Raw genomic sequence first — 18,106 nt, forward strand, 5'->3', positions numbered from 1 at the left:
AACAGGCAAGCGTTCACTGTGAATCAAAATGGAGTCACCAAATGTGTGCAGCCTTCAGCCAGCACTTCTTTTCTTGCAAGGCAACAAAGGAAAATGTGTTAGCACAAAAACGTCTCCCTGTAATGTTTTTTTAAACTTGGAAGGCTTTGCAGGACAGCTCACCTGCACAAAGCCGCAGGTTTCTGAGACCCTGTAGAGCAAGCATCTTATTCTGTAATTCATCCCGGGGCTGAGAAACCGCCAGGCTAATGAGCTCTCCTGCAGCCTCCTCCCCTGCAGGTGCTTCCCGGGAAACACAATCTTGAATCAGACACTGCCATGCCAGATGTAACCCCCCAAACAAACACCAACCCCTCCCTCCCAACATGGCTGAAGAAAGCCACAGCAACACCGGCATCTGACCGATGAAATCGCAAACTTCTTTTCCATTCAGACACTGAGAGCCAAATTAATTCCTCAGCTTCTTTAATGCTGAGAGCCACGTCTTGGGAATTCAGTATGGGAACATATTTATCTCTCTGATAGGCAATATTACTGACAGGGGAGCCAGCACATCAGTGCTGTGATAGTGACCCTGACCAGCAGATGACTGAATGGGTAAGGAGAGAAGGAGCTGCTCTAGCTTGAAGGCACAGCCTCAACTTTGGCAGGCAGTTCTTCACTCTTGTCCCACTACTAATTTTCCAATGCATTACTTTGTCACTTGGGTACCCAGAAATGCTCATTACGAAGGTATGTGACAGCCCCTGATAATACATGTCTGTGGCAAAATAATTGATCCCTCTTTGCAGTGGTGATCTTTAACGCTCATAGGGCATGGGAGGTTATTAGATGGAAGGCACCCTTTGACGGTCTCCAGCGTAATACGTTACCAGACAGCAATGTGCCAACTATCTATCACTTACAAAATAATGTCATCCCTGAAAAAGGGCCTGGCAGCAGGGGTTAGGGGAGGAAGAGAGTTTAATTATATTTGTGGACGAAAAGATGTCCCGAGAAGAGTGGGCAGCCTGATTATTTATTGGCAGTTCAAAAGCACTCAACACAATCTAAGAAAAAGATCAGGCTAGAGATACGGTGGTTCACATTGCTGTTAACAGACGCTAGCCTTGAAGTCAAGTTCATGCGGAAGAACAAAATTACCTCTTACAATATGTGGTTTACTTCTGAAAATGAAAAGGGTAAGAGACGTATTAGTAATGTTGGCATTAGTGGAGGCAGCTGTTTTTAGATATTTGGTATTTCAGGGATGTGAGTTTAGCATCGTTATTAGAAGTACAGCTTACTATATTCCTCTGCTAACTTTCCAACAGTGAGCAGATGGTTACCCTATTACCAACCATTTGCATTTAACATATTGAAATGATTTATATACCACATGTCACCGAGCAAAGTGAAAACAGTCGATGGCAACTAATTAGCTGAGTGTGAAGACGCATATCTCAATGTATGTATCCTTATTGTAATCAAATTTTATTTTTTTGGTTGCTAATAGGTTTAATGTGCAGCGTAACAGGAATACTGCCGGCAGTTAAACATGACCCACCGAGTCCCTCTGTCATCGGGACAGCATTGCCACCATTAACATTTGTACCAGTACTCCCATTACATGCCTGTTTATGAGTGATGGTGCAGGGAGGACAAATTATAACAATCCATTGTGCTTCTCTACCAATCTTTCTTAAGTGTATTTCAAAGTACTTTATAAATCTTAATATATCAGGTACTGGCTCACATTACAGGCCAACACACATCTAGAGAGGGTGGAAGCGGGGATATGGCACGGCACAGAGGAAAGAGACTCTGCATAGCTCCCATAAAGACACATATGGATTTAAGGGTGAAAATGAAAAGAATAACAAGGTCTTCCAGGGAGTTTACAAGGAAGAAGCAGACAACTATTGACATTTGTGCGAACATCAAAGTCAGAGGATAGACTCAAGTGTTCAAAGAAAGAGCATAACTTTAGAAAACTGCCCTCCAGCACTGCGACATGGGCATGCGTATGTACCTTATGTATTGCATTATCCATATGTCTCAAGGCTTTAACCCACAGTATAAAGCTAAGGATTATTAGCCTCATCCTGAAATGTTTTTGTTTGTTTTTAGGCTTATTTTAAAACAGTGGTCATCACCCCTGAAACGTCAAAATAATCATCAGTGAAGTACAGCTATGTTACCCCGGAGTACAGCAGCATTTCCAGCATAAAAGTCATACCAATCATTCCTTTTTATTAATTGCAACTGGCTTAGAAGTCTGGATGAACTGTTGTGTAAGCAACCAGATGCTGTCCACAGGCAGACTCTAACGCTCCAAGGACTCGGTGTGCTGCAAAAATTCCAGGCCGTCTCATACAGGAGCGTTAGTATACCAGTAAGTTCTCCAGTTCCTGCTCCCTCCTAATGTTGTCAGAATGCCTCTTGCCATTCAGCGTCCTTTCGTTTCTCCCATGTCCCACGAACCTAACCAGGACACAGCCCATTGTCCTGCAAAGGGCTGCTGCTACCATTATGCCTTCCTGAATTGTGTCAGCAGCCAGACTTTCTCTTGGGAATGGTACCTGCAGCATAACCCCTCATCTCCTTTTCCCTGACCGTATTAGTGCCTGCTAAATTCACAGCATTGCCATTTTCTTCTGTAGCTCTTCTCTTACTTTTCCATGAACAGGACTGTATTCTATGAAAACAGAATTACAGCAGTGCTGAAAACTGTTGTTCAGCCCAGTCAACAAGATGTTTTACCTGTGTTTTACTGAGGATCTTTGGTGCCGACTCATTTGCACTACAGCCCACTGCGACAGAGTAAGAACCATGATGATTCCCTTTGTGCAGTAGTTCTGCTGAGACCCATTAATGCCAGAGATGGACTCAGGAGAGAAGGAGAGGAAGGGTTCTCACAGACCCCACATAATGAGACTGTTAGACCTTGGCCTTTACTAATTCACTTTGCAGTTTTCTGAATAGGTGTCTCCATGTGACTGGACTTAGCAGAACCGTCCTGCTTTACATCAGCCTTATTAAATGAAGATGAGAGAAGATGAAAAGGGAGAGGTGTGTTTTCCTCTCACTTCTTTTAAACAGAAGCTGGGACACCCTCTTTACTTCTGTCCTCCCTCCTTTCTCTCTTTCCTTCCTTCTGTCCTCCCTTCCTCTCCATCACTTGTTTTCCCTCACTTCTCCTACGTGAACGCATTGGAAACTCATTGGTTTAATATGGGTAACTTCACTGAGGTTAATCCCAATATACAGGATGGCATCTAAAACTAGTATCACATCTGGTCTCTTGTTTCAATACTTCTCATATCATATAGGGAGTGATACACAGCATTTACTACAGCACTGGAAAGGCAGCGAAGTTACCTCTCTTAGTTTCAAATAGTTCCCTACATCACAGCTGAACGACGGCTCATTTATTACAATTGACAAAAAAGATTAACAGAGAGAGAGAGAGAGATCACCTGTATCAAGAGAAGCACGTGGATATTCTGGGTTCAACTACTACCTTCTGAGGCACTTCACAGGTGAGAAATAGCCACAAAAAATCAGCTCCCAAGCATATGTAATTAAGTACTGAGACAGACAAAACTAACAGCAGGCAATCTCACCACGCTGGTACCCATGGAAGGGATCATAACGTTAAATTAAAAAACAAAAGACAAAAAAAAAGCCCTAAAAGTTGGTAGTTCCTGTTACTAGTGAAATAGTTGGAATTTTTAAAACTTTAAGATGATAATATGTTGTATCACTCCAGCTTTAACTTCAACCTGAAGGACAACCCTGTGCCAGGAAGCATTTGTACATGTGATCCAGGAGATCCTTAAGCTTATTTCAGTGTTTGCATTAAATTGAACTCTTTTGAAATGAAAAGCTTAAAGGAAAGAAAGTTTCTGCAAGATATTGGAATCACTGAATTTATTCAGAACGGCTCTTTGGATAGCTTTTCAGCATACAAAGTAATACTGAAAGAAAAATTCTCATTTCTTTCATCAGGAGTTTCATCTCTACTCCTTTAATGTTCAATGGCAAAATGAATTATGCTACAAAAAGACTTGGTGCCTCTCCTCAAACACCCTGATCCTGCACAACACTGAGCTTCCTTGAAAGATGGCTGGGGGAGATCAGTATGGAAAATACTTGACATCTTGCAAAACGAGCCAAGAAAAGATGATCAAATGCTAATGAGCAAAGGTGGTGAGTGAAACCTGGTGATTTAAACCCACTAGTTTCAAAAGCGTATAGCAGAATTAGAGACTCTGATGCTCTGCTCCCCTTCCCGTCACCACAAGACTGAGACCACCCCGAGCTGTGACCTGTGTCACCAGGATGGAGGGTGGAAACCAGTACTAGCTGAACATGGGCAGGAGTAAAACCCACCCAGGACACCTGCACTGAGTAAAACACTGGAGACTGCTCATGTGTGAATAAACACAGTGACCGTTTAATTATTTCAGTTCCTGATGATCCTAGATTTGTTTACAGAAAATGAAGGACTATTTTCCTTAGTGACGTACTACAGTAGATATATTAAAAAAGCTAATTACACTTGGGAATTAAAGATAAATTGACATGCTCTTAAATACATACATTTCTTTTTCTTTCCTGTTCTCTAATGAGTTCATAATTTAATTGGAGAAACTGCTAGATTCCCTCTGAATACTAGTGCAAATCTCAAAGGAGAACAAGCTGCTTATGCAAGTGTTCTCATAAAACAAAGAGTATTCAAGTACGGTAAATAAATACTAGAAACAAGAGTGGTATTCAGTTGTCTCCTTAAGAGCTTGAAGCCTACATATCTTCATATTGATGGTCTGGTTCTGAGCTGAACATTAATGAAAACATTTTCTATTATAAATAAAACTAAAGCACTTCTATATATTACCACTTCCCTAGGGCAAAGTTCTGCTTTTGGGTAAATTAAAGAGGGATATCATTACAGCGTTGTCAAATGTATGCCAGGGTAACAAACAGATTTAATCCAATTAATCCATCCATAGAATGGATCTGCAGAATAAGGCAGAGGATGGCACCTGGGACCAGCCACCCTGCCGGGGGAGGCTGCAGTGCAGACTCCCGACTCAGGGGGGCAGATCGGCTCTTTTTCAAGAGGAAGGGTCCTCACCTACCCCACACCCACCCCAGCGATCCTGAGGGGTTCGGGGGCACAGCTGGCAGGAGGGGCAGCCTCGCTGAAAAGACAAAAAAGCCCCAAGCCCCTAATCGCAAATATGCTTTCCTTCAGAGTAATTTATTCAGACCCTGAGCTGGATTTAAATTTAGAAGAGTTAATGTGCGAGCAAGAAACTGTTAAAACTGAGGATACTTTTCACTTGCGAACTGTGAGTTTGAGGTTCCTATTGCTGTTAGAACTGCAACCGTAGCTGAGACAGGGTCAGAAAACCCTGCGGCTTAAATATAGACGCTTCAAGGCGAGAAGAGCATAAAAATAAATTCCAAAGGGCTTAATAACATTGTACAGAGGCTGGATATTCTGGTGTCAGAAGGAAACTGGTGGCTCTTAGATCAAAACCTAATCACCCAAAAGCATTAAGATCATTTGTTTCAGCCAGCTAGTCATTCTGTCGCCCACTGGGGCAATGTTTTTTTACCAGCATCCTGAATTAGAGTTAATTTACAGTGTATAAATGTCCACGTCACTGACAATATAACAGTTAAAGCAAAAAAATACTTTGGAATGAATGCAGCTAAACCTTTAGCAGCTTGAGCCAAAATCTGCTAGGAACCTTTTGCTCGACTTCAAAGGAATTGAAGGAATTATTTTAGTGAACTGCCACAAAAAAAAAAAAAAAAAGAGTGTTAAAAAAGGGAGCTGTGCCTCAGAGCTTACTGCCAGGACTGTCCTTCACAGGGAATGGCAGACAGGCAGAGCTCGCAGACAGCCCAGGCCACCTCTGCAGGCAGTGAAGTGAGAGAAACAAACCTTCCTGAGGTTACCACACAGGACACCCTCCAATTCTCTGCAGCAAGGCCAGATGAGGGGAAAAATGTCTGTTCTTTCTTAGCTTCCCATCCCAGAAGACTTTTATTTATGCATTAGTCGACCTTTCTAGCCGTTAGGACCATCTTGCTTCAGCAGTTAATTAACACAAGTGCCATAATTTAATACAGTTAATGCTACTTGATGCCCTTTAATGTACCTTCCATTAGTGATATTATTGTAGTATTACCCTGTAAATTAAAATGAGATCAAGACTAAGAGAGGCTCTCTTTAATTAAGGTACTGGCACACTACATCGTCCATTATTCACTAGAAAAAAATCACCCTGATTTAGTGAAGCAGACCATCAGTAAGTCAGAATTAGTTCATGTGGACTATTAGGTTTCTTGAATAATGTGAGCACAATGGGGCTTCTGAAATTGCTAACAGCCATGTTTCCTTTTTTTTATCATCTTAAGACATACACAATGGAAGTGGTAAATTGAAGATGAATAAACAGGTGGTAATAGAGGAGGTAAGGCGTTCATCGAGAGTACACAGGCTTTCACCTCTAATGCAATGTACATCGGGCTTATTTCACACCACAATGCAAAGCAATGACACAACAAACCCTGTAATAAGTGGGCAAATCTCCTATCTATAATTTTTTGTGAAGTATTAACCACTCCAGCATCTTGTATATTAAATATAGCAGCTTTAAGGTAGATGCTTTTCACTGTCATAGATCCCTAAAATATGATGTGAAAAAAATTACATTTTATACTGTCTTTAGAAATATGAGCTATTATGAGCTTTGGTGATTTTAACTATATTTAACCTACAGGTTACTTTTTTTTTCAGTAAAATGACTAGCCTTAAGGTGTGTGTGCTAGCATCACTCATTCACCACATGTCAAGCTCCTTCGTAAAGTCCTTTTGTATCCCATCCTCATGGAACAGTCTAGTCCAGCTTTACTAAATGTATAAAAATATCTAGGTCTCAAAACCCAGAATATGAAACACTGTAGCAAAAAAAAATAAATAAAATTGTAACGTAATTTCCAGTTAACATCCTAAATTAACCCGCAAGGGCTGGAATGCTCAGTTGAATCATAAAGAGTGGCACAACCCCCCTGGTAACCCTTACTCCGGGTATGCCAGGGCACATCATCATAAACGCTGATTTGGAGAGTCTTTGCGGGGGGGGGGGGGGGGGGGGGGGTCTGTAAAGTTTCTGGTAGGAGACCAAAACTACCTAAAACCAGGTGACAGTGGGCCTATTGCAAGTTACCTTTGGTGTGACTGAATAATCAGGGGCTGCACACTGCAGCCCCACAGCTACTTAGCAGTAAGCAAGCCCATCAATTCTTTAACAAGGAGCTCAGTACATATTGAAGGAAAGGCCACCAAGTCCCCAAAGAGCTGTTCTTCTCATTAGCAAAAGAGTGATAAGAATTCACATGAATCTAATCCAGTGAGATACTATTACACATCAGATATTTCTTTTAAAGCATGTGTCCAATTACTGCAGCATTTAGACAACAAGCATCAGCATCAGATAAATTCCCTGTACAGTCACGCTTCATTTTTATAGATAATTTTTCACAAGATTGTCGTGCCCCAGATGTGCTGAGAATCTTTCTGTTTCTAATTTGCATGCAATGCACTCTTTTTTAATCCTTCAGATGCTTTCTTTGATAAAGTACTGATAGTTTAACTGAAGTCAGACTAAGCTCCAAATGGGTTTTCAGATGGGGAGCAGCTTTTCCTTAAAGCGTAAGGACCTTCAAATCCTGAGCTTTGATATTATCCTCTGTAGAGCTAACCTATGGGAGGTCCAACGGAGAAAGGATACACATTAAGTACAACATATGTGTTATTTTTTGTATACTGAGGCTAATGTTACTACACTATTTCAAACAGTATCTTAAGCTGCCCCTGATCCACTTAGCCCTCTCAAGAGACTGCTGAAAAATAATTTACAATGTAACTAATGAGAGTTACAATAAGAATTCTTAAACAGCAACATTTATCTTACACTTTCACACATTCAATTAGTGATTCTGTGTATGTATGCGTTATGTATTTGGTGTGGACACAGAAGATTGTAACTGTGTGCTAGATCTACAGTCCTGTAACTACATGCGAAATCTACAGTCCTAACAGATGTATTTTGATCATATAAAAATGTATCGGCACTGCAAAAGCGCTTATACATTCAAATCTGTATGTGGCATCAATTCTTCCTTAATATAAAGTCAGAGGAATATTTTTCAATAGATTACATCACAGTAATTTGATTCTACATTGACTTTATGTATCAATTTTTGCAATATGGAAATGCTTATGAACATGAAAGGCTTGTATAAAAGAGGTAGAAAATGGCAAACTTGCTACAGGAGTAATAAAAATGCAGTCACCACTGTTTTATACGATCACTGTCTGTTTTTTTTTTTCACTCAGTCTTGTGTCTGCAAAAAATGCCCTGGCCTTCCAAGATACATTAGCTTTTCTGTTCGTTTTGATACTTAGCTTCCCTTAAAAAAAAAAAAAATCTTTAAAAAAGGAGGATTTGAACTCTCTACAGAAGAAACAGAAGAGAAGGAAAAGGTACATTACAAAGGTGAGTGAATTGCTAATAGAGAAAGTCCCATTTATTTCTTCTGAATGAATTGGCATCCAAGACACATGTAAGGAGTATCACCCTCCTGCCTGAGGTCATCAGTCAATTGCTAGTTTGAGTTGGGAAGAAAATTTCCCGATAGGAATGTCATCGCACAGTTATTATTTTTGGGACTATGGCACCTGATACCAGCCACTGCTTGCCCCAGAGGGACTATTTGTCTGGAACCCAGCTGAGTATTCATCTTTGTTATATTCAAATCAGTCTCTCCAAAACACTGTTTGGTTTTTTTTTTTTCTCCATTTTACTTCAGCTTCACTGCATTTCAGAGCTAATTAAAGTACAAGGAATAGATTCTAATCGCCGCCGCCTTCCTTGTTCACAGGCAGTTCATAGCTGGACCTAGTGGGAAGGGTCTGCGCAAGGGCTGCTGCATCAATCACAGCTTGCGTTAAAGGCCTGAAAAAGTCAAATGATAAAACTGAATCCCTCTTTTTAGTTAACTGCCATCAGATGAGGCTCCAACTGTAAAAAAGCAGAAAATGCCTTAATGCCAGGGTGAATTCCTGAGCCAACATTATCCTGCTCATGAGATCTAGGGCTTAAGATCCCAGGCCAGTGACAGCGAACACCCAGAACTTTGTGCCGCTGAGTCAGAAACTTCTAGTGTGACCTGAAAGAGATTTCAACTGAGCCAGATTTCCAATGAACGTGACCCAGCAGAAAATGTCGTCATATCTGGGGACACAAACAGTTTTGAATAACCTCTAAAACCGAACATACATGCCTGTTTCTAAAGGTATATACATTTTCTTACCTTCCGTATACCCTTATGTCTGAAATTGCATAAAAGTAGCGTGCCAGGTGTTGCTCATCTACATATATTTCTCCGGTTGCTGGCCTAAGCAGTCTTATCCTCAGATCCGTGATGGTAAAGAAATCTCTTAACTTCTTGGTTGTGTCAAGCTGGCCATAAAGAGAAGCCATGTTGTGAAGCCGAGGTCCAGCAAAAAAAGCAAATCTATCTTTGATTTCAAAGTGGATTATTTTACTATTCGTCATGTACCCAGTAGAGTATTCCTCTGTGCAAATGATTTCTAGGACTGTGTGCTGCGATAAATCCCTCACTGATTTTGGATCCATATGGAAAGCATCTAAGCAGTCCGTGGCATAGTATTGGTAGGGCTGCCATGTTCGTCCATAGTCGAGCGATTTCTCCAGGATCATTTGGTCTGGACGTCCAGATTCAAAAGTGATAACTATGTTATCTGTCAGCTCAATGGTTTTGTTCCAGGAGAGCGTGATATTAACATGAAGAGGCTTTGGATAATCCTTCCAAGTCGTGGACTGCCAAAATGTGGAGGGATGTCTTCCTTCGAGATCAAACATCAATTCTGGAGGATGAGCCAGTTCTTGGGTACTCGCATCACACTCATTATTGCACATGTAGGGATTCCCCTGGAAAAGAGCAAAGCAGAATTACAAGAGGCACGGCACAGGTGATTATGACACATAAAGATGTTTGTTGTCTGGCACATGAGAACTGCTGCTTTTTCTTCAGGAGTGGAACCAAGAAAGAAAACACAAATGCTTGCAAGGAATACCTTTATCTTAATGAGATTTATCCTGGCTATTTTACCTGTCGAAATAAATGTACAAACACACACATACACAGCACCCTCGCTTCTGTAACACACATTTTTCTTAATATGTTTTAGAGAAAGAGTTTATTTACCCTGAATGACTTGGACCAGCGATTGAGTCACAAAAGACCAAGAACAGTAAGCAAGTCTCTAATAGCTCAGCAACTCCAATTCTTCCTAGAAAGACGCAGCAGCCAAAGAGAATTTATTTTTAAAACAAGTATGTTCCTCAAGAGTTCCGTTCACGAAAGAAATAATGTTTAGGGCAGGTGTTTTGAGGTCAGCAGTGCAGCCCACACATACTCCATACGAACCAGTACCCAGTACACCTTCAAGTTTCCTTTCACTCTGGCATGAAATTTATCATGCTTAACTGTGCTCCCATCTTAGCACCGGCTTGCCTTAAAACATTTACACTCACCACCAAAAGTCATTAGAAAAAGAGTGCTCTGCCAGCTCTGGGGCTTGATCCAGACGTCTGCCATCTTATTACAGGCTAGCGAAGTACTTCAGGAAAGACTTTTCACAAGGCCCCGGCTCCAATTTATCAGGGCAAGATAATCCAGCACTTGATTAGGTGGGAGATGTCAGCAGCTCCAGCTGGAACGCTGCCGAGGTGGCTGGAGGTCTGAACTGGGGGTTGAGTTAAAAACAGCAACAAAAAAAGCTTGCCAGTAGTGCACAGCTTTTACTGCTGCTTGTCCTCTGTAGCAAGGTGAAAGTGAATTATTCTCTTCCTGGCCTTTTGATGCATTAACTTGCACGCTACAATCTTCTGCTTCTTCACAAAGGCTATTTTGTCTGCAGATTGGGGATATCTTGCAGCAGTTACCAAGATATCAGACCCCGTAGGCTGCACTGAATCACGTCTATCTAATTTCGGCTTTCAACAGTACATTAATATTTTGCTACTTGTTCTTCTGCGTTTGCTCCAGAGAGCAACTGCTGCTCTGTATCCTTCCCTCCACCTTCCACACGGAGTGTGGAAGAACCCATTCCTCTTTTCACTGATGGTCAGCCCTGCTGGGGAAAAAGATGCATGAGCATCTAGAGCCCCGATCTAGCAGTGCTCGATAGGGGCGCAAGTGTAGCCGTTATTGTCATTAATCAGAGCTCCCCTCACCCACCCTGAAAACAGAACGAGCCCTGGTATGATAATCAACCTTTTCTTTTCTTACAATTACAGTTATGCTTCTCACTGTCTCAAAGCCTCAGGGCAATGAAGCGGTTCAACGCCATCCAGTGTGGGAAATGGGTTTCAAACGTGAGTTTCCACCTCGGCCACTGCTCTGCTCCTTGACACACTCCCAGGAAACACAGGCAGAAGGAATTCTGCACTCACTTTGACCTCCCCACTGGCAACTTCCTCTTACCTGAGCAGGGAAATACTATTTTATTTCTCTTTCCCATTAATACGGCTGAATGCTAAAACTGACAACGATTGACTGGGACTTGAAGCTAGGAAATAAAACTACAAGACAACAAAAAGGGTTATTTGAAAAGCAGCCCGCTGCTTGTTACGCTGACAGCTTCAAACTATGCAGCTGCAATAAAAAAACTCTGTAAAACGTGTCTATAATAAGTCCCTGTTACAGCTCTGATTTCAAGCTCACGGTTGCTATTTCCATGCCTTCCTTTTGAATAAAACAGTGAAAATCAAAAATAAGTTTCAAGCAGAATAAAGAAAACACCAGATTTTTTATTATTTAAGCTCCATTTAATAAATCAGTCACAATTGCCAGGATTTGCTAACTTAGGCCTTTTCTTTTCCTTAGGGAAAATACACATATTGTGAAATCTGTAAGATTCCAGACCCTTTGACTAGATGTAAATATCAATTTTGCAGAAAATGCTCAGAGTTGCATAAATCACAGCTTTCTGAGGTTTACCAGAAAAACCTGGTCACTTCTGTACCCGTCACCACAAAGCTGCCTGCATACCTATAATGTCTATGCTTCTGTCACTGCTTTGGTAAAAATAACTTCACTGGGAGGTCATGGGTATCGAAACACAACGAATAAATGCTCCTGGGTAGCCAGACAGGAGCATTAAGCGCTGCTGAGGGATGGCTTTGGTTTCCTGCTCCACAAGCAACCACTGGCTCTGTTGCGATTCTTCATGTTAAAAACTAAAGCCGCTCTGATCCACTAGTCCCTGGCTGCTGGAGGAGGCATGTTTTATGACTTCCAGCGGGTAACCCAGCTTGCGTGGGATGTATTCTTTCTTTCTTTATATAAGAGCTGCTTTCTTTTGCTCCCTTTTTCTTTCACCTTTTCCTTTTTAGCAAAAGCTGAGGTGCCAGTACAATCAGAGAACGCTGGGAGATGGGGCTCTAACAAAACACCAAGCTAGTGGGAACTAGCAGTAAGACCATGAAAGCTGGTAGCAATAAGGTGCCTAAAAGAATGGTGCAGCAAATGCTAAAAATCAGCCCTAGCTTGCTACTGAATGATAGTCTAACCTCTGTGGGAACAAAGCTTTTTGGGGAAGATGAAGTTATTCCAATTAATGGCAGGGTATAGTGAGAAATGGGTCAGAATCACAGTGCTGTCCTGCGCCTGAAACTCTCACCAGCAGTAACGGCAGTGGCACAACCTGCCCCTGAAACCCCAGGTGAGGACATTGCTGCAAATGAGAATCCTAATAAAAAGCTTCAAGCATATTCTCCCCAATAAATTGAATTATTATTTTAATTTTATAGCGCACAATTCTCTTTTAAGAGGCGAATGATTTGACGATACCAAAATAACCTGTATAGAGTTCGGTATTCTAGAGAGGAAATTAGGAGAAAAAAAATCTAAGCCGATATAAGCCGATAAAATAAATGTCCTGAATTCTAACACAGTGAGGAAGGAGAGAAATGATGAGTTTAGGTAAGTTCCCCTCTGCCTACTGACATGGCAGTCACTGATGTAATTTTGAAATATTTAACGTGATTATTCCTTCGGAGGCTTGGAGTCAGATTCCCATTTTCTCTACCAGCAATTTGGCTTTAAACTGCTTCTAATTAATCTTAAACGTAATTTGCATGTGAAGACAGACTTAGATTACCAAAACAGTGTAAAAGGGTCTTACCCTACGTGAACGTCTCTTTGTACACGTCAGTAAGAAAACAATTAATTCAACTGGTATTAGTTACGTATTTTAATGTCTTGATCTCTGTGATAACCCTCTTTAAGACCTCTGTCTCAGTAAAATGAATACAACGAAGAGAAACTTCCCCTAGTTTGTGAAAACTAAGCCAAATCTATGTTGGGGACAGCTAAAGGACCAGAGCATTAGCAGCTGTAAGTAATTTTGTGACCGGCAGGCAGCTGTAAATAAATCTTCATTTAAGCCTTCCAAGCAGCAGCTCTTCAGCTGGACAAGGCGGAAAATATTTGTAACTTTTCAAAATGATATTTAAGCCATTAGGAGATTTATAAATAATTAAACACTATTAAATACTTCTAAACACTTTACTACCGATTAGTGTAAAAGGTAGCTGAGGCTTTCCCAACGCCATGACCATCTAAAAGAAACCCACTATTTTCCTGTACAGTAATTGGAAATTGATATTAAATAGCTCCTTGCAGGCAGGCAAATTAAGCTGCTATTTATTTCATTTTAGGCCGCTCAAAATTCAAATTTCAGAATTCAAAATGTTACCAAAACTACTGGCAGAGTCTAAAAGTTTTGGCTTTAGGAAGAGGTACCCGTTTTGCAGGCCCAGGGAGGGCAGGTGGCTGTATCACACGGATTGATCACGCTCAGCCCCAGCTGGAAAAAGCAGAGTTACCTGAGAAGCTGCTGGCTAGGGCTGACTGGTCCCAGTAGGGTTTCCCCTCAATTAGCTGGATTTAGTTTGTTTGAGCGCACAGTGATGTCTGTTTGTGCCAGCCAGCCTGAACTTTTATGGTGGTGTCTGCGGTGCTCTGCAAGTGTCCCTGCCTGGGACAGGGCGCCGGGGCTGGCCTTGCTCCCGCTGGCCAGGAGCGTGTCTCACCACGTACATCTTCAGGAGCAACTCAGTGACGGATGGGACAGTGACCATAGAGTGAGGATTTTGGTTAAAACCAGAGGTCTAGCAGTAGTATGACCTTTGAACGTCAGCAGGGGAGCCTGCAATGGTGCCGTTCAAGGGTTAAAGTTCGAGCGCTGCCGCTCAGGCGAAGCCACCCTGTCTCTCATCAGGACGCTGCTCCTCAGTGGCATCCAGATGCTCCTCAGTGGCACCCGCACAGGCTTAGGGCTTGATTGAAGATGTTGCTTCTTTCAATCTGCTTCCTGTCCACACTAACACCTCATGGACTCTTTTTACTCAGGAACAAAGACAGAGGGGCTTAACCTTTCTGCAGCGTGAATATTGGAAGCTGTATCACAGATTACATGCTGTAATAGACACCTGGCTAAATCCCTACAGAGGATTATAACTTGCATTTTCAAACTGGTGAAGGCTGCTGAGGTCAAGCAGGCCAAGATTTTAAGAAGGAGCAAAATAAATTTTCAAGAAGTAAGTCACAGCAACCCATTTCTATAGCGTTGCCTCAGGGTAGTCAGCTCAGATTCACAAGACAAGAAATAAATACAGCCTGACCCACATCTGGAGTGAGGTTGTGCAGGAAATTACTGCATTCAACTCACACTTTTGGAAATAATAGAGTATTTCTGTTTTCCTTTCCAAGAGATCATTACAAGTAGTTCGCTTGGTTACTGTGCTGTACATTGTAGATGACTAATTAGACAGTAATAGCTAATAGCAATAATTGCCCTAATGCTTAAATTTTGCATGTGGTTTCTAACCAGGAATTACTTGTTTACCACAACAGAGCCAGATTATGAAACAATTAGTTGGGAGATACAACTCATTAGGCATTGTCCTACTAAGGGGAAGCCGTCGGTGTGGTGGAGGACTGTCAAGTCACAGAATCTCTCGCCTGGTAATTGATGTTATCAAACTCACTCCATCCATTAGCTGGTTTGAGAGCATCTCGGTCAATGTCTGCAGAATTATTGTTGTGATGAAGACAGGGGTGGCTGTAGACAAGAACATTTTACCATCAATAGCCTTTCATCACTGCAGTGACAGCATTTTAAGTTAAAGTGATTTAAGTTAAGATAGAAAAAGTGCTAAAATCTTGGTGGAAGATTTGACCGTCTTTCACAGAGCTCTCAAATGAGAGGCACCTGGATGGCCAGACAAGCACTTTGAACTCTGAGCTGCAGGCTGAACGATACACATTCTCCAAAACCAGCAAGAATAAAATAAAAGCATGTTTAAATCAATAACTCCTGGGGAAACTTAAAAAGATTAATTCAGGGAGGATCTGACCAGCCAAAAATAAATAATAATGCTTAACAACTTTGTGCACTTTTAAGCTTGAAAGGACATTGCAGATTATGTCCCTGATCCTGCAACAAACTTGGTGCAAGCAGGTCCTTAAAATTCAGATTTTAAAAAGGTATTTAAGCCTCTAAAGATCTGGCACTTTGCCTCGTGGAACACAGACCCAGCTAATTAATCTTCATGACAACACCTCCATGAGGTATAGGATCCTATCCCAAATTTACATATAGACGCAGAATGAGAGAGAAATGCTTTTGCATGATGAACTCTGTAATCTCTGATTATATTGTATTTGTTCTTCCAAAGCCTTTTGGTAGATCACATGAAGGCATTCTTGGCACTCAGAGTAGCTCTCAGATTATTAGATCATGCCTGTCTCCAATACTATGAACTGAAATGTATCATAGGAAAATATTTTAATATTGGCATCACCACACGCATTGGTGCATTTGGCAAAGGCACTTAATTCCTAGCAAAACACTCTCTCTTTTTAGTTATTTAGTTACTTTTTGGAAATGCTTTTCAATTTACTTTATGAGGCAAATGGAATTTTGTTTCCTCTGAAATACGCCTACCCTCTTTTTTTGGGGGAAAAGCCTATTTATTCCCAGTTGGTAATTTTACGCTTCTAAGGCTACTTTGACTTGGCAACCTTGATGATGTTATTTTGGCCACTTCATCATTCTGGCATCTACAGTACCTTAAGGCAGATCTACTGGCACTGACCCAAGTGCGGTTTTGTTTTCTCAGCTCAGTATTGGTGTTTTCCTCTTGTACCAGCAGGTATCTGGCAATATTATCACTTTCCTATTTATAGCTTTTGCAATGTCATGAGGTGCACAACGCTGGGAGCCCATCGTGCTGAGCTCTGACTGAACGATACGGCAAATGTTCCAAGAAACCCAGGGTTTCATTATACACCGGATGCATATTTGGGTTTGAGAAACGGCAATCCTGGGGGACGCAGCATCCCTTTCTCTCAGTGCACTGGCACTTGTCCTGGGGAAGCCAGCCCATCCATGAGAGCGCTCCATGGGTGAGGCAGCAGAGGGTGTCCGTCTCCAGCATCATGCTCAGCTCACATCAGTGCATTTTCGTCCAAGACATTTTTCCAGCTGTCCTGCAGGAGCTCCGTCGAGGAAGTCATGTGGGAGATGCAGGGGGTCTCCTCAACTTGGAATAGCTTCTACTGTCAGTAACAACCTTGGGTGGCTCTGCCTTACATTTTGACACAGACTTCATCTTGCTCACTTTCTGACTATTTTGGACTATCTGCGGATTAAGAAGGGGAGCCACTGTGGAGGTAGAAAAAAAGGAGATGTCTCAAACACTGCAATTGAAAGGTGCCATCCCTGGGCAAGGGAAAGCCAGCGCAAAGGCAGGCTGGTCTGTTATCATGGACAGACGGTCTCAGTTATCACAGTGATCACGGAGGGAATACAAGCATCAAAAAAACCGAGAAATCAAATCACCTTGGTGGCGACAGATGGAATCAGGGTGCTGGAAACACTAAAAAAAAATATATTTTTTTTCTTGTTTCTTTTTTTTGGTTGTGGTTATAAATTACTGCATTCAGATTTTCGGTCCACAAAAGAAATCTGAGAGATAGCAAAAAGTCTGAGGCCTTAACAACCCTGACCAGCCCCACCTGGGCCCTGGCCTGGGCCCTATTTAAGCTCAGGCTGGGCCCTACACCTGGTCTTTTCTCCTTGGTGGGCCCTGACTCCTGCTGCTTTTGGTGGGGCTTCTCTGGTGACCCTGTTCCATCCCCAGCTGTGGCCGTTGAAGGACCACCTGTGTCTCCTGGCTGTGCTGAGGCCGTGTGGGATGATTGTCATTGGTGAGGGCACAGCTGGTGCTGGGGTGGTCTTCTGCTCCCACCTGTGCTGGGTGGCTCTGCCCTTGCTGAGGGATAGGCAATGAGTGAGGACATGGACATAATGGAAATGCAAAGCTCCACAGCTTGCCCTAGGCAATGGCAGAGCAGATTTGTATTAGCTGAGTATGAAATCATATAATGGGATATCAAATCATGGGAGCATGAAAATTTTGTTGGGAAAAATTTTGGGAAGACTCATGGTGTGGGGAAACCGGAATGTCGCAGTCTGGATGGGCTCCTACACCGTGCTGCGGAGGGTGGACCACCAAACTCTCCCATGCAGGACTGGGTGATCTCCATGAGCTGTGCTTGTCTGGCGCTTCTCCTCCGTGGGTGAGATGTGTATGAGTTCTCTACTAGTAGATAACATATTTGCGTAAATAAGTACGTGTAACTAGTCCTATGCTTCTATTTCACACAGACAGACTGAAGAAATGTGCCTTGTAACAGTGGTGGAGGCCAGTGGGATGTGATGGTCATGGTTTCTGCAGAAGGTTGCTCTGAGCTTTCTAACTGGTTCCCGAGGAGGCTCTATCTTCTGGCCCTGTGGCCCCTGTTCCTGTGGTAAGGGTTTCCTGGTCCTCCTAGAGGACAGCTCTTGAGCAACATCTGTGGAGGCTCATGCAAGGTATTGATAACGTAAGTCCTGGCAGTTGAATACCTTCAGATACAGGGCATGAATTTCAATTTGGTTCCTGTG

At 42.2% G+C, this 18,106-nt stretch overlaps 1 protein-coding gene across 3 annotated transcripts in view; it reads right to left on the minus strand.

Moving 5' to 3' along the window:
* The window catches only part of NTNG1 (netrin G1), a 158,899-nt gene that overhangs the window by 81,977 nt on the left and 58,816 nt on the right, over positions 1 to 18,106 (minus strand). For all 3 annotated transcript variants that reach the window (XM_054212387.1, XM_054212388.1, XM_054212389.1), the window contains one exon: positions 9,376 to 10,016. In XM_054212387.1, the coding sequence (XP_054068362.1) occupies positions 9,376 to 10,016 (641 nt within the window). The remainder of the gene's footprint in view (positions 1 to 9,375; positions 10,017 to 18,106) is intronic.

The sequence above is a fragment of the Rissa tridactyla genome, chromosome 8 (genome assembly GCF_028500815.1).
Source record: "Rissa tridactyla isolate bRisTri1 chromosome 8, bRisTri1.patW.cur.20221130, whole genome shotgun sequence".
NCBI classification, from domain to species: Eukaryota; Metazoa; Chordata; class Aves; order Charadriiformes; family Laridae; genus Rissa; species Rissa tridactyla.